Raw genomic sequence first — 18,853 nt, 5'->3', positions numbered from 1 at the left:
TGTTATTGGGGAGTTAAATATGTTGTATCCTAACGTATTGGATGTGACGTATTGATTTCTCGAGACAAAGGTTTTTTTTTTTAAAAATGATAATAAAGGAAATATTCCAAGTTTGGGATTTTGAGAAATTGTGCCCTAACGTATTGGGCCGCGATTTCCTAAATCTTAAACAAATGAATATTCTTTTATTTTTTTATTACACGAGTTTTGACTAACTCATTGTGAAGAGAATAAAATGTTGTGCCCTAACGCATTGGGTGTGATATTTTTCTGTTCAAAATGAGAAGGTCTTAATAAATAATTTAATTTAATTAAGGATCGCATTTTTTAAACTCTCGACTTCAAGACATTAATTAATCAATTTGGTACCAATTTTTGGGCGTTACGAGGGCGCTAATCCTTCCTCAAACGTAACTGACTCCCGAATCCATTTTTCTAAAACTCGTAGACCAGAGCCGTTTTTTAGGTGATCCAATCACACCTTAATAAAAGATTGGTGGCAACTCCCAATTTGTTTTGTTTTTTTAAGTCAACAACCTAAAATTTTTGTTTTCAAAAAAACGGTTTCGACATCCACAAATAAATAAACACATATACAAATACACAGTAAGAAAATGATAATCTAGCACCTTATACTTCCCAAGTATATCATCCATGTGACTAGACAGACCTATCACTATGTACTTAAGTGCAGCACGAGCATGAGCTGTTGAGCGGCAGGCTACCTGGCAGAAGATTTTAAAAGAAATAATACAACTACATTACATAAGAGAAATAAACAAAATGAATGTCGCAAGCAACAAATTTCACTGCAAAGTGCATGCAGAAAAGGAAACATAAAGCTGATTCCAAACTACTTAACACTCTCCTTTATCAATAGGACCAGTAATAACTAAAACTAATGAACCACCACTTCGGTTACAAGAATAGGACAACAAACATGGAGCAAATAACAAATAATTCCAGATAACACTACGTTAATCATCGATTGTAGACCAAATGATCAAAACAGATAGGCATGCCACTATTTGATAAAAGGACTGTCTCCCATGCATAGACATTCCAAATAAGTAAGATTTCTAGGGATCTTATATTCATGGGTTGATTCTCTTCGAATACCAGGAATGATGCATGCCTTAGCTACAGGTTTGCTTATTTTTCTGTATGATGGATTTGCAGTTTGGCCAAAGGGACATGTAAACTGCTTAAACATATAACATAAAAAGTTATTAGAAATCTAACCAGTTGTAAGTATCACATGCCCCCAACCAAAATGCACATTAAAACACCTTAATATGTTAAACTTCACCTATCGCATCCCTGATATTGCAATGATGCTAACTGTTAGGCATTTAAGCCAGATGGGCTATAATGCATTCTGAACTTGAGATAAAAATTTTGAAACAGGAACCTTGCCAGTAAAAAAAGGGAATGAAATGCATGCTACTTGGAAATGTTGTTTCAAAACTAATCTGGATTGGATATCTTCAAAATCTAAAAAGCACAGAAGTTCATGGATTTGTTTTTTATTTAATTCTCAACCAAGGCATGGAAAGTGCAAGGAGACCAGCAATTAACAGCATAACAAGCAATTCCATACATTTGTAAACTGTAAATATCATACATATAAATCTCTTTGGCTTAAATTTTATTCTCATACAAACACCTACATAAATGTCTTTAGTAAACTAATCATGCCTTATTACTTATCTTTGAATTCCATTTTTCAGTTAATCACTTTTTCTTTAAAATTTTTGTAATAATACCTGGATTATACCCAAAAGGTCCTTCATGAGTTCCACCGTTAAATCAACCTGAAGCCATTAAGTTTCAAAAATAAAGAAAATTAAAATTTTTATTAAAAGAACAATTATAAACTGACATGGTAATCGTGGTGCGTCACCAACCATAGATTATAATACGAAGACATGCTTCAGACCAACCTTTGCAATGACATAAGTTATCCAAGGGGCTAGCACACCACAACATAGATCAATCAGAACACATGCAGCCTTAGCCTGTAGAAGAAGTTGATCAAACATTTTGTTTCTTTGAGTACAAAAATAAAATCCCCACATCTTAAACCAGCACTCAATATTGATTCACATAAATTATTTGGGTCTTTTAGATCTGCAATTACAATCATAAAGTCACCAAAATATGTATTTACATACATTATGTAACATCTACCATAACAAAGTAAGAAGGCTCAATCATATTTATACTACTTTTTAACCTCGATCGAAGACATCTCGATGATTCAAGAGGATTTACAGAAAGGAAAAAAGAATACCTCTAAAATTGACAAGACTTCCGTCTAAGCTCGACTCGAGTTCTCAAATTTCAAAACCCTAACGTCATTCCAGAAGAAAAACAAAACAAGAAATTTCAAACCGTCGCCTTTGAGACCTGCATCAACAGTCGACGAACTGAATCGGAGCCTAACTCCGAATAGGACTTGGAGGAGCTTGAATCAGATGTGAAGAAAATCGCGGAAAGAAGTTAGGAAATTGGGGAAATCTAATTCTGAATTGGGGAAAAATGAAATCGGGGAAATCTGATTCTGACATGGGGAAAACTAAGGAAATTTGGGGCCAAATAAACTACTTGTTATATATTATAATTTTGTTTATTAATTTTTTTGATTTTACCCAAAAAATGCACACCGCTACCTCTAAATCAGTTTTTTCAAGGCAGACTCTCTTCAAGCTAGTGCAACCCTTGAGGGATTGGCCCAGTAAGCTGATTGTCATCTGCTGTGAAGTATTCAAGTGATCCACCATGGAAAATGCCTTGCGGCAAATTTGTGTTAATCATACAGGTTTTAACTTGAAGCTTTATCGAGTGAGTTTTGTTGTTTGATAGTGTGATGAAGGAGTCAAGAATTATATTGCAGAATATTGCGACCTGTATTTCCCATAAGATAGAATTTGTTTGTAAATTAGATCAGAGGTTACGAGCTTAACTCTGCTAACCTTAATAATCAGCTGGGAGCGTAGGTCCATAAGTTGTCAAAAACCAAATGTCGTGATATTAAATCAAGCGAGCCATAAGAATGCCAAAAATCGTGATCGTAAATTAGCTTGACAGCCCAAAAGATATAAGTCACATCTATACTCACACATAGAGCATGCAAGAATAGAGCAGCAATATACTCCATAAATAGTAAACTAATGTCCCTTAGGAAGGTGATGAGAACCAAATTGTAGCACATAACATCGATATCAGATCATATTTGGGACCATATATTCCGAAAGATCCACACCAGTTGTAAACTCATAATATCAAAACTTTTATGGGATTGCAGAAAAGAAGAACAACTCAAATGGATATTCCGTGTCTTTTGGCATTCTATCTCATAAAAAACCTCATCATCAATAGATGAATGCTTATTCATATCGTAATCTTCTAGTGCAATGTTTAAGAAATTTACAAGTTTACTAAATGTCTGATTTTCAATAAATTGTACTTGGAAAACGCCATCACTGAAGAGGTGTGGCGCAAAAAATCCAAGGATGCTCCTTATTGTGCAGTTTTCCAAGTAGCTTTTTCATGTTGCTCACGTACAATAACACCATTTTGTTCCAATCCAAGGTATCGTGATAGATAATCAAACTCGCGGGAGGAAAACATATTTGCCTGAAGTGATACCAACATAAATATGACTATCTCAACAAGTGCAGATTCGACAATAGTTTGAAACCCATAGTTATACTCGCAAAATCCAACTTCAAAGGCTATTTATAACTTATCATATATCAAGAGATGCAAGTGCATGCATAATAATCAAGAGAAATCGTACAAACATGTCAATAGCCTGAAAAGTAATAATAGTATGGACCCGAATGATTTCATTAGTCATTTACCTGATAACATCCTTCACCAAATCATTTTGCTGCTCCCTATTCAATCCGATATCGGAACTTAGTGTCTTTTCAATTTAGAGACAACGGTGCTTTTTGGGGCAACTGTTGGTTCTTCTTGGAAGATGTCATGGTTGATATCAGACAAGGTCCTCTAACGCATTGGACATGGGACTTTGAGACTGAGACTCCCTTTCCCTTCTCGTTATCATTATGGTCTCTTGAAAAAAATCATTGTGGCCTTCTCAAGTAGGCGACCTAAATGTTATTTGAGCGAACTAAAATAGCTTTGATGGATTGATTGTTTAATGGAAAGAGAACCAATCAATGCCTTACTTTGCTTCCTGAAGTTCTATTCGAGTTTAGAAAGACTCTATGTTACACTTGATCATAAATGCTATAACCTGCCCAACGCTGTAAACAACTTCAACACTTAGTGTCAGACACTGTATTTTCTTAATAGCTAAACCAAGATCGAAGGCAATTTCTTCTCAGTAGCAATTACTACCCCATTAGCAGTTTTTATTCTAAGAGATGTTTGACCCGATTCGATTGCAGACAAGGGTGCTCGATTTGAACTAGCTTTCCTGAAGGACAAGATGCAACACTAATGAGGCCAGAACGATCGGTACGACAGGTGAACTCAGTTTTTTAAACACTATTATCATAAGCACCAGCTGCTGTCAAAATTTTGAGAAAGGAATATCACTGCTATTAAAGCCGGGAGTAACGCATCTAACCAATTGAGGGAAACCATGTGAATAGAGACAAAGTGCAGTGAAAGTCACAAAAGGAAACTCGTATAAAAAATAATGTTGGATTTTGGGATCTAGCCAAACACCTACAAATATAATTATCGCAGAAAGCACATGCAAAGCAATTTATATATATATACACACACACACATAGCTATCAGCTTAAAAAATCAACATTTTTATTTACTGAATAAACAAAAACCCAAAACTTTAAGCTTCAAATTTCCACATCTTTTTTAATACTCTAAACCATCATATTGAGTAACTAATAAAGAATTATAAAACTTGGCTTAATCATCAATTTAATCCGATTCAACTTGCTCATATAAACATACCAACCGATTTTTTGTCTCATTCAAATTAATATATCTATCAACCCCTGATTCAATTGATCAAATGGTTGATCAAATTTCAACAAATCTCTAACATTTGATACGAAATAATATTATTTTATATTCATTAAAAATAATCATAATTAATAAATAATTTTAAAATACAAACAGTCACATATTGACAATATCTTTACTTTGGAAATTAACAACTAAAACAAGCAAATTACTATTTAAAAAAAAGTATCAACCGTTTACTAAACCAAAACCAAAACCAAATTAAAAAAAACCAAATCTAGAAACCCTAAAACTAAAAGCAATTTTGGATCTAGAAAGGCGAAGCTGAGGGTGAACCATGAGCGGCGATACTAGTGATTCCTCTAGTTACTTTGATGGGTGAGAGCCAGATGAACTGATCAGAGCCCTCGTCAAGAAATGGCAGGGTAACGATGGTGAAACAACGCTCTGTTTGCACTTTATTGATCTGGAAAGCAATAAAGTCTTTATTAAGGCGATGCCACCTGATGCTCCTTCAAATTCCACTACCGTTTCCTGTGGCAACCACGTTTATGTTATTGGGGGAATATGCGAAAATGATGCTAATCCTTCTGGTAAAGATGATGTAAACGATGTTTTCCAATTAGATTTGAAGGACCTTGAACGTGGGTGGAGAAAAACTACTTCTATGTTGTTCCCTCGGTCTTTTCCCCATGTTCTTGCTGTTGCGGAAGCAACGATAATATTAATAACAATATTATCAGAAATATTTAGATAATTATTATGCCAACAATTATACTAAGAAAATTCCCAGTTAAATTGGAGGGGTCACAAATGGTCCCGCTTAAAACCCAACAACTAGACAGAACTCACTTAGATATTTATAGCAATAATAACTAAATAAATATAACCAACATAAAGCTATTAAATATAAGCAAACAAATAAGAAATAAAACACCAGAATTTAACGAGGTTCGGCCAATTTAGCTTACGTCCTCCGACACTACCAAATTAATATTTCCTCTAGAAATATTACAATAGAGAAGATCAACACCAAGTTACAATTAGCTACTTGGATTTTTTGGGATAATGAAACCTAAGGGGGAAGGGTTCTATATATAACAAACCAAAACCCCCTCCCTTTCTATCTTTACCTAATGTGGGATATTGCCAATATTCAACAAATCTCCACCTTGGCGATATTCCACATCTTCGAACATCTTCTCATAACACAAACTTCAATAGTGTCTTCAAATTTGCAACCAATTGCCTTCTTCCCTTTTGGTAGTTGTGCCAGCTTCCACGTCTTGTTTTTCTCTAGAGATTGCATTTCCTCTTCCATTGCACCTAACCGTCTATTATTCTCTAAACCTTGAATGGCTTCGGTGTAAGTGGATGGAATATTATCAACAACTGGAAGTGCATAAGCTACCATGTCAGTGAAACGAGTAGGTTTCTGAATTTCTATTCTCTGCCTTCTGACTGCAATTGACTCTGATTGCTGTTGAGGTTCTTGGGTAGAAACTTCTTCCTCATCTGACTCTGCATCTGCCAATGAAGAATCACTAGTGGTACCTTCTGCTGGAATTACCACACTCTGCTCAAACTCCACCTGCTGCGGAGTACACTCCACCTGCTGCGAAGTACTACTCACTCCTTCTGGATTTACCTTATTCAATATGGCGGATTCATCAAAGGTAACATCCCTATTGATTATCGTCTTCTTTGCCTCTAGACACCACAAACGATATCCCTTAACACCAGCATTGAAGCCCATGAATAGAGCCTTCTTTGCTCTTGGATCTAACTTTGATTCTTTCACATGATAATATGCAATAGAACCAAAAATACGCAAGGTGTCATAATCAGTAGCAGGTTTTCCATACCATTTCTCCAAAGGAGTCTTGCCATTTATAGCAGATGATGGCAAATGATTGATGAGATGTTGAGCGTACGTCACAGCCTCAGCCCAAAACTTTCTATCTAATCCAGCATTAGATAACATACATCGAACTTTCTCCACAAGCGTTCGATTCATACGCTCTGCCACCCCATTCTGTTGTGGTGTTCCACCTATGGTGAAGTGCCTTACTATGCCACAATCTTAGCATATCTTCAGGAATGGATCGCTTTTATATTCTCCACCGTTGTCTGATCGGAGAACCTTAATCTTCCTTCCTGTCTGATTTTCAACTTTAGTTTTCCACTTAAGGAAAACTTCAAGCACCTCATCTTTGTTCTTCATAGGAAACACACAAACTCTACTGGAAAAATCATCAATAAAGGTGACAAAATAACGTCGTCCTCCAAGTGATGGAGTCTTGGACGGTCCCCATACATCAGAATGCACATAATCCAGAATACCTTTAGTATTGTGAATCCTAGTGCCAAATTTCACCCTTCGTTGTTTTCCTAGAACACAATGCTCGCAAAATTCAAGTTTGCAAGTCTTTGTACCTTTCAATAATCCTTGCTTGGCTAGAGTTTGCAAGGATTTTTCACCAGCATGGCCCAAACGCATATGCCACAACTGTGTTGCCTCAGCGTCCTTCTTGGTACTCGAAATTGCTACTGCTGTTGTCCCCACCACTGTACTACCTTGGTAGTAATACAGATTGTTCTTTCTTATGCCTTTCAACATCACCAATGCTCCTGAAGTTGCTTTAAGAACTCCATCTCGTATTGTCACAACTAGGCCTTTAGATTCTAACGACCCCAAAGAGATGAGATTCTTCTTCAACTTTGGGACATATCGTACATCCCGCAAAATTCTAGTAGATCCATCATGACTCCTCAGTTTAATTGAACCTATCTCGGCTATTTTACATGTGTTATCATTACCCATGTAAACAACCCCTCCATCTAGTTTTTGAAATTCAAAGAACCATTCCCAAATGGGACACATATGATAGGAACAACCAGAATCCATGATCCATTCATCTACATGTGATGTTGAAGATGTCATACTAAGAGAAAAGTCTGACTCTACTTCACTATTGCATTCTGCAACATTTGCATCTTGCGGAGTCTTCCCTTTTTTCTTCAATTTTGGACAATATTTCTTCCAATGTCCTTTTTCTTTGCAAAAGGAACATTCATCTTTGGCAACAGCTCGACCTTTGGACTTTCTTCTCTTCCCCTTAGACTGACTTTCCTGGCGATCTCTTGTTACCAATGCTTCCACTGCTACTTCACTTGAACCTTTCAACTTATCCTTTCGGCGTAGTTCATAGCTATACAATGTAGCAGTTACTTCATTGAAAGTTACTTCCGACTTTCCATGAAGTAAAGTAGTTTCAAGGTACTCAAACTCCTCTGGAAGCGATCCCAACAACATTAACGCCAAGTCTTCGTCTTCAAAAGTCACATCCAAATTCAACAAATCAGCCACCAGCTGATTAAAATTGGTAATGTGCTCGTTCATTGTGGTACCAGGAACATAACTGAAACGAAACAGTCTTTTCTTCGTATGCAACTTATTTTGACTGTTCTTCTTCAGGAATTTCTCCTCCAATGCTTTCCACAATTTACTTGCAGAAGTCTCTTTACTGAATATATACTTCTGCTCTCTGGAAAGACATGATCGAATTGTACCACATGCCAATCGGTTGATGGTCTTCCATTCTTTATCATCAACCCCTTCTAGTTTTTCTTCCTCAATGGCAATATCTAGACCTTGTTGAAAGAGGGCATCTAGAAGCTCACTTTGCCACATGCCGAAATGACCTGTTCCATCAAAAATTTCCACTACAAATCTCGTATTTGCAGTTCCAACCCTCGACAAAATGTACAAGGTGGAAGTTGTTGATATGGATGGTTTTTCTTCTGTCATTTTTGCCATAGCTTCTATTTAATAGCCACCAAATGCGGAATACCCACAAGCTTTTAGAAATGTTTCTGATGTGTAAGATCAGACTAAGCTGCAAACACAGAGCATACTACAAAACCTTGGCTCGGATACCAATTGTTGCGGAAGTGACGATAATATTAATAACAATATTATCAGAAATATTTAGATAATTATTATGCCAACAATTATACTAAGAAAATTCCCAGTTAAATTGGAGGGGTCACAAATGGTCCCGCTTAAAACCCAACAACTAGACAGAACTCACTTAGATATTTATAGCAATAATAACTAAATAAATATAACCAACATAAAGCTATTAAATATAAGCAAACAAATAAGAAATAAAACACCAGAATTTAACGAGGTTCGGCCAATTTAGCTTACGTCCTCGGACACTACCAAATTAATATTTCCTCTAGAAATATTACAATAGAGAAGATCAACACCAAGTTACAATTAGCTACTTGGGTTTTTTGGGATGATGAAACCTAAGAGGGAAGGGTTCTATATATAACAAACCAAAACCCCCTCCCTTTCTATCTTTACCTAATGTGGGATATTGCCAATATTCAACACTTGCTGCTGAAGGAAAGATTTACGTCTTCGAATGTATGGGTTCTGAATCTTTTGGCGAGGTTTACGATATAAGTGGGGATATTTGGGAACCATTGTCACCCCCTCCGGAAGCTATCGATATACGTGTTTTATGTGTTCCTGTTTTAGATTCTTCCCGATCTCGGATTTTGGTGCACTGCTATGCTAGTGGCACTCTTTACACTTATTACTATGATCGTAAATCATGGGTTTGCCTCGAACAAAAATTTTGTTCCTGGTTTGACTCAGCGGCAATCGTGGACGATGTGCTGTATACTTACATTTATAATTGTTCTTTGGAGGTGTATAATTTGCTTGATAAGAAACATTTTCCCATCAAATGGTCATCAGAAATTCCAGTGGTGGAACCACAGGGTAGCACTCTGTATCGTCTGGGCAATGGCAAGCTTATTTTGGGTTGGGTCAACAATCTCCATAGGGGTTTTGAGTGCATAAGATTTAATATTTGGTGCAACGAGCAGGGAGGGATTCATGCAGCTGCAGAGCATCAATCTGCCATCACTGTTCCATATCCCGAATATATTTCTGGTATATGGTTTTTCTGAATGAAGGTTAGAGCCCCCTTCATATCACTACTACATCATAATTATTCATTTGCCAATGCTGCTTGCCATGTCATTTGGTTTGCTCTAAATGAAGGTTAGTGCCCCCTTCAGATCACTACCACATCTTAATTATTCCCATCCTTGTACATTGACGGATTCTTCATTTGCCAATACTGCTTGTCATTACATTTTGTTTGCTCTTGTTGTCGCTAAGAAGTTGATAGTGAGCCTGGAACTTCCTGTATAAAACTTGAGTAATACTAAGGTATGGAGTAGACGAATCAGGCATCGGATTTGCATTGTGTGAATATGTCTACTTTATTTGTTGTTTTAAATGGGTACGAGGCTCCTAGCACCTTTAAAGGACTAAAACTCAAGTTCTGTCTTGCCTTACCCCCAATAGTTGCTTCTAGTTTTTTGTTCCAACAAGAAAATAAAATATCCTGATCTAAACAAAGGCCTAAATTCCTACTTAGGAAGTTGGTAGACTATGACAATGTTTCTGCCTAAAATATTAGAGCGAGGTCATTACCTATAGGCAAGTGAAGATTTAGTAAAATGATGTCCTTTTGTTGGTGATGGATACCATACGTAGAAATGCCAATATTGATAAGGACGATGATAACCTTGAACAATAAGTAAACAAAGTAAAGCTCTGACTGCCAGTTAAATAAATTGAGAAAAAGAAATTGGGTGGGTTGTGTTGGGCCAAGTATGGCTCCCTTTTGGTAATTAGGGTTGGCTTTAGTCGAATGATATTGCCCATATTTTGTGCTGGGTCAGGGGCCTAGCCAAACGTGAAAGGTGTTAGTATCCTGTCTAGGCTTGACTTATGAGCAGGCCTACCTATGACCAAACTATTACTTAGGTTGTAACTTCTACTTGGCTTCCATCCCACCCCCTAATTACTTTTGCTAACCTCCATCTTTCCCACTACTCATGATTGGTGTTACTTTCATATTAGTGCTTTCCTAATAAATTCCCAGCCCTTTTAACTTAACTCGAAAAGGCTATACAGTTGTTCCAGAGATGAAGTTTTGGCTCTCAAGAAATTCTGTACGATTGGTACGATCATCATGATTTAACTGGCCTCAGGAACGTACAACCTTCATCAACGCACTTGCTCCTTTTAGTCTTCCTTTCTGTCTTCTTGCAGCATCTCGTTTTACTGGTTTATAAGGTTTCCTCATCTTACTGAACAGAAATTTTTGCAACATGCATATGATAAGAAGCAAGATGAAAATGCAGAAAACATAACTATTACTAAGTGAGGATAGATTTATTCAATAGGCAGAATTTGATTTGAGATAGTGAATGTTATTACTAAGTGAGCTATTAGCTTGTTGAAATCAGTAAGAGAGTGGACAAAATATTACTTAAGAATATAACTCTAATAAATGGGAATGACTTAGTCCTACAACTAGAGAATTTGAAGTAGAGAAAAAGGAATTAGTAGGGGACAAAAATGTTTATTTAGAAATTCTTGTTAAATATTTTGCCATCCTATTTCTGGTTTTGTATCGTATGTTTTCTTAGAAAGTAAGAAGGTTTGGGAGCGATAATTATATCTGTATTGTTTTTTCCTCGTTTCTTTGATTTTGTTCTTGTGTGCTCGACTGATGAAGCTCCAACACGTAAGAAGTCAAAAATGAAAATGGTATGAATTACATATGAAGATGAATGCTGCAGACTGCAGATGTATATCTGAAAAACCATTAATAGATTATAGAGATCATTTCTCCGATGTGTTTGTTTTGTTGGTAGTTGTGAGTTATAATAATAATAATAATAATCTTACTCACTTTTCATTGCTGTAAAAGGTCATGGAAGCTTTTATTATTATTAACAACAATGTTGGTTTTTAGGGCTCATTTGGTGCCTGTTGATGTGGTCTGCTGATGGATATGTGTGTATATATTTTTAATTATTAATTTTATGGATCAGAATGATTATATTATATATCAATCAAATATACTTTAATTTTGGCTAAAGGGTAAAGAAAAGCCCCCAGACTTTTTCAAAAAATCAATTAAGCTCCCTGAATTTTTTTATTTTCACTCAATTGAGCCCTTGAACAATTGAATTACAATCAATCAATCAAGCCTTTAACTCTTTTCAATTTTCACTGTAATGATATAAAATTATATTCTTATTCTGAGATTTTTTTTCGCTCCCTTTTAGGCCTCAGCTGGAACGTGTTGGTGCATGGAGTTGAGTCAAGACCCATGTTGATGGTGAAGAGAGACTTTGAAGATGCCGTCAATTATTTTGGTTAAAACTTTGAAGTTGTTGATGTAATTGGGTGCTTCCTTTTTGGATACCGAAATATTGACAAAGTTAAAACTATATAGTATTGTGATTTTGCACTTTATTCAGTTCTTTTAAGGCCATCTCTCTTGCCCTTCAAATAACACCCATTACGTGGTTGAAATTTTTATTTTTTAAATTAAATAAATGTATTTGAAAATTAAATTAAACCTTCGTGGTCAGAGGTGAATTCAGGGGGTTGCCAGGGGATCGAATTCCTAAATTGAGAAATTGTTATTTTAGCCCTATAAAAGATTTTAAAATTTTAAAATATTGATGAGAGTGATGTATAGTGGTAAATTTCAGATTTCAGGTAATTTTTCATATTAACCCTAAATAATTTAAGGAATTTGAATTTTTTACTAAAAAAGCATTTAACAAATCGATGGATTTAGAAATAATAATGAAGGTTATATTTGGAAGTATTTTACAATTTAATTTATGGAGCATTTGGGAATTTAGTTTTAAATTTTGGGTTTGAATTTAAAAATATATATAATAATTGAGTGATAACATATATACAAAATATAACATCTATGATTATTTCTTAAAAACAAGAATTTGTTTGATTCCTACTAACTAGTTGATTTGGGTTCCTAAGGTATATATGAATTTGACAAATTCATACATTTTTTTATACCATTTTAAATATATAGTATATTGAAACAAATACATTTATAAAAGAATAATTTAAAGATCATCATATTAGAGTAACAAATTTAGGGGTGTTTAAATTTCGGTTAAAATTAATCGGTCAGTTAACTAATCTAATTCGATCAGAGATTGGTTAATACTTTTTTGAAAGCTCAGTTAACGGTTAATTTGGCTTGAAAGCGAGTGATTAACCAAATTAATTGAACTTAATAACTAATAACATATATTATATGTATTAGGCTTAGCCTACTACCCACCTAATCCCCAACCAGCGGCTCACCCCAGCACTCCCAAGTCCTACCCAATATAAACCTAATCTAGTATAATTTATAAACACAACCCAATTTAAAGTATTGGGACTGAATCCACAACTTTCATAAAATACAAGTACTAATAGAGATATTTAGCCGATTATTTTAACCTGAAAGTTTCAGGGATGGACTTGCTCAATTGGTTTGCAGACAAGTCTAGATACAAAAGCTTGGACATAAGTCCTAGTTTCAAGGGCACATTACCAGAAAGTTTATTCCCATTCAAACCAATATAAAGCAAAGATGTCAACTTTTGCACAACCCCAAATAGGAAGACACTACACCTTGAAATTCATTGTCAAGTCAATGAATTTTAGGTTCGGGTAAACACCTAAATATTTAGATATATTCCTTCTAAGTCAGTTTTTTTCAAGGCGGACTTCCTTCAAGCTACTGTAAATTTTCAACCCTTGAGGGATTGGCCCAATAAGCTGGTTGTTATCTGCTGTGAAGTATTTAATTGATCCACCTTGGCAAATGTCTCGCGGCAAATTTGTGTTAATTATATATTGATATGGACAAATTTAGTATAATTTGAGGTTTATAGGACCAGATTATTTTTAAATAATTATATATAATATTAATACCACGTATAAAATCAACCCAGACTCCAACTAATCTAGCCCCACCCATCACCATCATATGTAGTATTTAGCTCAATGAGTCTGATAGCCGGAGGCAACTACCATTCCTTACCCATAATCACACTCATTAAAACCTTAGAACAGAATAGAAACATAAATGTGAGATGAACTCCCCATGTTCTGGTGTTGCTTCCCATGTCACAATTAGAAAACCATTAAATTTTTTAGAAACAATTTTGAGGATTTTATTAAAAGCTTTATATCCACTTAGTTGTAGTAATCTGGGAATTAGCTCAGCCTAGTGTGCTGGAACTCAATTGCAATGGTCTTCTCACAACTTCATATGGGTAAAATAGCCGCTATCCATTTTTTAATTTAGTGACTTCCCATATTAATTTAATTGCATATAGATTAATTATTTGATTTAATTAAGTGTTATAAAAATATTATTTGGTTGATTTAAATGAAAAATCTCTAAGATATGTTTTTGAAGCCATTCAAATCAATCTCCACGAAACAGCTGATCCAATTTACTTGATTTAAATAAATCCAATCTTTAAAAATTTGTTGCTTCATAATATCAACCTTCAAATATGGACTAATATATGTCCATAATATCAACTAATTCATGGCCCTACTATATTGTTTCAACAAATTACTAACTTCAAATACGACAAATTATAAAACCTTGGGCACTTATCAACATAATTGTAAATACTTGGTGTCGTTGCTCTTACAAGTGCCTCAACAATTTTAAAACATTTTATTTTAAAAGCAATTTCAATTGGAGTCTGTAGGATACCAAACTAACAAATTTAATTTTATTAGGCATAAACTTCTATTGCATTTTATTAGAGTTCATTCAACTAGAGGTGAGTATTCAGTTGAGTCGAGTTAAAAAATTTCGAGTCAAGTCGAGTCGAGTGAACAAATCCTATTATTTATGCTCAAGATTGTGTTTATATGGACCAATTATTTAACTAGTGGACAAAGTATATGATTATTTAACTACATAAACAATATAATGATTTTGCCTTTTGACTTAATAGGTAAACATTTATCAAAACGAAATAGTTTTACCTTTTAACTTAATGGTTTTGACTTTTAGCTTAGAAAATGTAAACATTTATCAAACGACGTAGTTTTGCATTTTCTTAGTTTGATTTTCAGATAACTCGAATTGTATAATTCACATTCAAGTTAAACCAAAAATTTTGATATTTTTATTCGAGTTGATCTGAATAACTCGATTAACTTGAATTGTTTAACTTAAAATTTAAGTTTTTTATCAATTATTTCGAGTCGAATCGAATTTTGCTCACCTCTACATTCAACCATTTCACTCCAATCTTGAAACATTAGATTTATTCGTGGGTCGAGTTTAAATAAAATATAGCATGTTATTTGACTGAACTTGACTTTACTCAAAGCGTAACGTTACTTTTCTACCCAAATTTAACTCAAATAAGTTTGAAAAAATTCGAGTTTGACTTGATCTGCACTAGAGGTAATTATGGGATAGGTTGTAACGAAATTTAAGGCCTGTTTTATAAGCCGAGCCCAGCTCGACCTGATACCAAAAATTGGCCTAAATTTTTGTTCAAACTTGGTCTGGATAAAAAAAAGTTAAAACTCGAGCCCGGCTCGATCCGCCCGTATTATTATATTTATAAATAGATTTTAAAAATATAATAAATCAAATATATTAAAAAATTAATATAAATGTTTATCGACAAATTGAAAGTAAATTAAAAGGAAGTATTTATACTTAAATAATACTGAGATAAGTGCCTCTAAAAATAAAATAGTAACAAAATTAACAATAAAACAAAACTAATACAATATCCAAACAATAATACATAGTAATATAATAGTGAAATGGCACTACACCAGAACAGGTTTTTAGCGGCGTTTTCTTAGGCCTTTAGCGGCGCTTTTTAGCGCTACTAAAGATGTAGCAAAAAAGCCGCTAACGACAACGTCGCCAACGTTTGCAGCGTTTGCAGAAAAAAACGCCGCTAAAGGTCATGTTCTTTAGCGGCACTACAAAAAAAAGCCGTTAAAGATCATGTTCTTTAGCGGCGGTAAAATAAAAACGCCGCTAAAGATCTTGTTCTTTAGCAGCGCTTAAATAAAAACGCCGCTAAAGATCTTGTTCTTTAGCGGCGCATGGAGAAAAATGCCGCTAAAGATCTTGTTATTTAATGGCGCATGAAGAAAAACACCACTAAAGATCATGTTCTTTTCCTGGCGCTTTCTTCACAAACGCCGCTATAGAACATGACTTTTAGCGGCACTTTTATAAAAAAACGCCACTAATTTTAGGATTTTTGTAAAATAAAATTTTCTATTTTTTCAGCCCCCTGTAACAACAAATCAAAAGCAACCAGATCTAAACCAGCCAGAAGCAATAAATTTATATAATATTTCAAATTAAATTAATAAAATAATATTAATATCAATAAATAAAAGTGAATTCATACTTTTTTTTACAAAAATGTTAAAAGTTAAAATGATAAAAATATTTATGCAATACACTATGACGGCGGAAGTTGCGATTGCTGAAACATCTTCATCATACTCTAAAGCTGCTTTTGAAGTTCGTCGTACTTTTTGCTCTGCTCTGCTTCTCTCGATGCCGCATCTACTTTAAGTTGTAGCTGGAGTTCTTCATATTTCTTTTGAACCTCTACTTCTCTCGTTGCTTCTCTAGCTGCAGCCTCTGCTTCTCTCGCTGCAGCCTCTGCTTCCCTCGCTGTGGCCTCTGCTTTAAGTTGCAGCTGGAGTTCTTCATATTTCCTTTGAACCTCAACTGTGGTTGCTTGCATCTGAGCCATTTGGTCTTTTAATCTCTGAACTTCAGCTTGAGCCTGACTCCCCGAAGCCATGTATAGCTGTGAGCTGGATCCGAAATATTGGGTTGGGCTAACAAAAGATCCTTGAAATCGAACCCGACCATACCTTTCAGGACCCAAAACTTCAGTAATAATCTGGTTATCAATGTCTTTAAGATGAACAGAACTATCACTAGAAACAATCGTTTCGTACTCCGCCTTTTTATCCTTTAGTTTTTCCTAATAAATAAATCACATAGTTAGGAACGCAATATGTATTAAAAAAACAAATGCAACATAAAAATAGTCGCATTACAAACAATGAATTAAACAATTAGAAAATAAACACTATAAATAACTAAAACAAGTCAAATCGTATTAAGTAAACGTACCATAATTTCACCAGCTTCAGGAGTCATAGCAGATCCATCTTTCTTCTTATGTGTAATTTCAAAAAGTTGAAGGCGTCCAACTTTTTGAACGGACAACAGTTCCTACAATATAGTAGTAAAAATATTATTTAATGGAAACTTATACATATTTGACAATATTAAAAAATTAAAAATACCTCCGCTTCAACTACACATGCAAAACTTCTCGACCTGGCTGTGTGAGTGAATTTTTGTTGCTTCCTGCTGCTTTTTCCAACTCGTTCACGATCCTACATTATGAAATTTTTAGTACGTAAATAGTAAATACTATAAAACAAAATAATTACAATAGTTTTAGCGTATGTCATACCTCGCCTTTCTTCGAATGCCAAAATCTAACCGCATCTTCCCATTGGTACCTCAGCATACCCGGCGGGACATTTTGCAATTTCTCATCGAGGGTTGTTTTTGTCTTATAATAATGTTTCTTCAAAGTACTTTTATGGTCTCTCCATCTTTTTCCCAATGCCTTCTTTATATAAGCATCCGAGACCTCTAAAGCAAACCTCGCCTACAAAAAACACAAGTTAATAAAATAAATATAAATGAAACTATTTCCCAAGCATTACAGATGACATTGACATTTTGTTACCTTAATATTATCGAGGGCTTGGTTTTTGTTGCTATCGGGCATTTGACGCCATGACTCGTAGTTGATAGGCAACATATTCGCATTTCGTGCTAAAATGCCCATGTATCCTGCTAAAAGTCGAGCTTCTGATCCAACAGGCTGACCAAAACTGTTTCTGCATACCTTGACACGCTCGACTGGATCTAACTCGTATAAATCTCTAAGTAGCGTACGTCCTCGACCTCTGCGCGTCCCACCATTTTCAGTTGCAAATGGTATATTACAATATAAGAATTTAAGAAATAAATCAATTATAAGTCAACACGCATGTAAATTAAATGTAAAATTACTTTGAACTTCTGTAGGATCCTCAGGTGTAATCGGAAAATTCAAAGATCCAACTACTGTCTGTTGTTCAGTACTATTTGTTCCTGTTGAGTTTGGATCACTTTGAACAATGCTTCCCCTTGGAATTTTTCTTCTAGGCATTTTATCTGCAGTACACATAAAATAGTTGAAAACTTAATGACTAATTACAACAATAACAGCACATATAAAATAGTTGAAATATATAATAAGACCAAGATTTAAATAATGATATTACCTATAATTAAACAATCGTAAAATCTTACTACGTCATTATTCGTAAATATCTTCATCCGTATCGTGACGAACCCATTGAAATTGTGTACTAGTACTAGGGATATTATCGTTTACGTTTTGTTCTGGAAAGGGCAAAGTTTCTGATCTGTCGTCGATGTTATCTCTACTTCCACTGCCGATGTCAAAAAAGTCTCTAGGGATGTTACGGAGTACAACGTACCAGCCCTCATCAGTTGGATCTTTTGAGTAAAAAAATTGTTTGACTTGAGAAGAGAATACATACGGCTCATCTATCAGCTGTTGTCCTGTGTGAATCAATCGAGCGAAGTTCACCATTGTAAAACCAAATTGATCTTGCTTAATTCCATGAGCAGTATTAACATCGGCCCAATCACCTCGAAATAATACTACTTTCCATTTGTCGTAGTAATCCAACTTAATTATGTCAGTAAGAAGTCCGAAATATTCCACATTTCCCTCAATAGGATTATTGTCCCTAGCACTAGCATAACTTGTAATTGAGGAATTAACAAGTATTCCACAATTTTGCGTTCTCCTCAACCTTTCGCGATATTTTGTATGAAATCTGAATCCGTTGATGAGG

At 34.9% G+C, this 18,853-nt stretch overlaps 2 protein-coding genes across 7 annotated transcripts; one reads left to right on the top strand and one right to left on the bottom strand.

Moving 5' to 3' along the window:
* Positions 1–435: 435 nt before the first annotated feature.
* On the bottom strand, positions 436–2,911 carry LOC107949211 (uncharacterized). 6 transcript variants are annotated; one of them, XR_005914425.1, is made up of 4 exons: positions 2,294–2,848; positions 1,908–2,018; positions 1,767–1,814; positions 436–725 (listed from the first exon to the last, which is right to left on the bottom strand). XR_005914425.1 is itself a non-coding variant. In XM_041095130.1 (4 exons), exons 2-4 carry the CDS (start codon positions 2,076–2,078, stop codon positions 525–527), a joined length of 384 nt encoding a protein of 127 aa, XP_040951064.1. In that variant the 5' UTR covers positions 2,079–2,130; positions 2,294–2,888; the 3' UTR covers positions 438–524. The 6 variants fall into 6 exon arrangements, 2 of the variants coding, with proteins under 2 accessions (XP_040951064.1, XP_040951063.1); XR_001697663.2 differs by having other exon boundaries at positions 438–725; positions 1,944–2,018; positions 2,294–2,826; XM_041095130.1 differs by having other exon boundaries at positions 438–725; positions 1,944–2,130; positions 2,294–2,888.
* Positions 2,912–9,375: 6,464 nt separating this feature from the next.
* LOC107949209 (uncharacterized) lies at positions 9,376–12,349 on the top strand. Its single transcript, XM_041095128.1, has 2 exons — positions 9,376–9,960; positions 12,136–12,349. The coding sequence occupies exon 1, from the start codon at positions 9,406–9,408 to the stop codon at positions 9,952–9,954; it is 549 nt and encodes a 182-aa protein (XP_040951062.1). The 5' UTR covers positions 9,376–9,405; the 3' UTR covers positions 9,955–9,960; positions 12,136–12,349.
* The last annotated feature ends 6,504 nt before the right edge of the window (positions 12,350–18,853 follow it).

The sequence above is a fragment of the Gossypium hirsutum genome, chromosome D06, assembly GCF_007990345.1.
Source record: "Gossypium hirsutum isolate 1008001.06 chromosome D06, Gossypium_hirsutum_v2.1, whole genome shotgun sequence".
In the NCBI taxonomy this organism is placed as follows: domain Eukaryota; kingdom Viridiplantae; phylum Streptophyta; class Magnoliopsida; order Malvales; family Malvaceae; genus Gossypium; species Gossypium hirsutum.
This window is presented reverse-complemented; position numbering and strand designations above follow the sequence as displayed.

What these genes read in the sequence shown, in the direction of transcription:
- LOC107949211 (XM_041095130.1), bottom strand. Translation starts at nt 2,078, where the DNA reads ATGTGGGGATTTTATTTTTGTACTCAAAGAAACAAAATGTTTGATCAA. An exon ending in TAACTTATGTCATTGCAAAG is followed by an intron (nt 1,815 to 1,943) that starts GTTGGTCTGAAG and finishes TAATGGCTTCAG; the next exon opens with GTTGATTTAACGGTGGAACT. An exon ending in ACCTTTTGGGTATAATCCAG is followed by an intron (nt 726 to 1,766) that starts GTATTATTACAA and finishes ATCTTCTGCCAG; the next exon opens with GTAGCCTGCCGCTCAACAGC.
- LOC107949209 (XM_041095128.1), top strand. Translation starts at nt 9,406, where the DNA reads ATGGGTTCTGAATCTTTTGGCGAGGTTTACGATATAAGTGGGGATATT.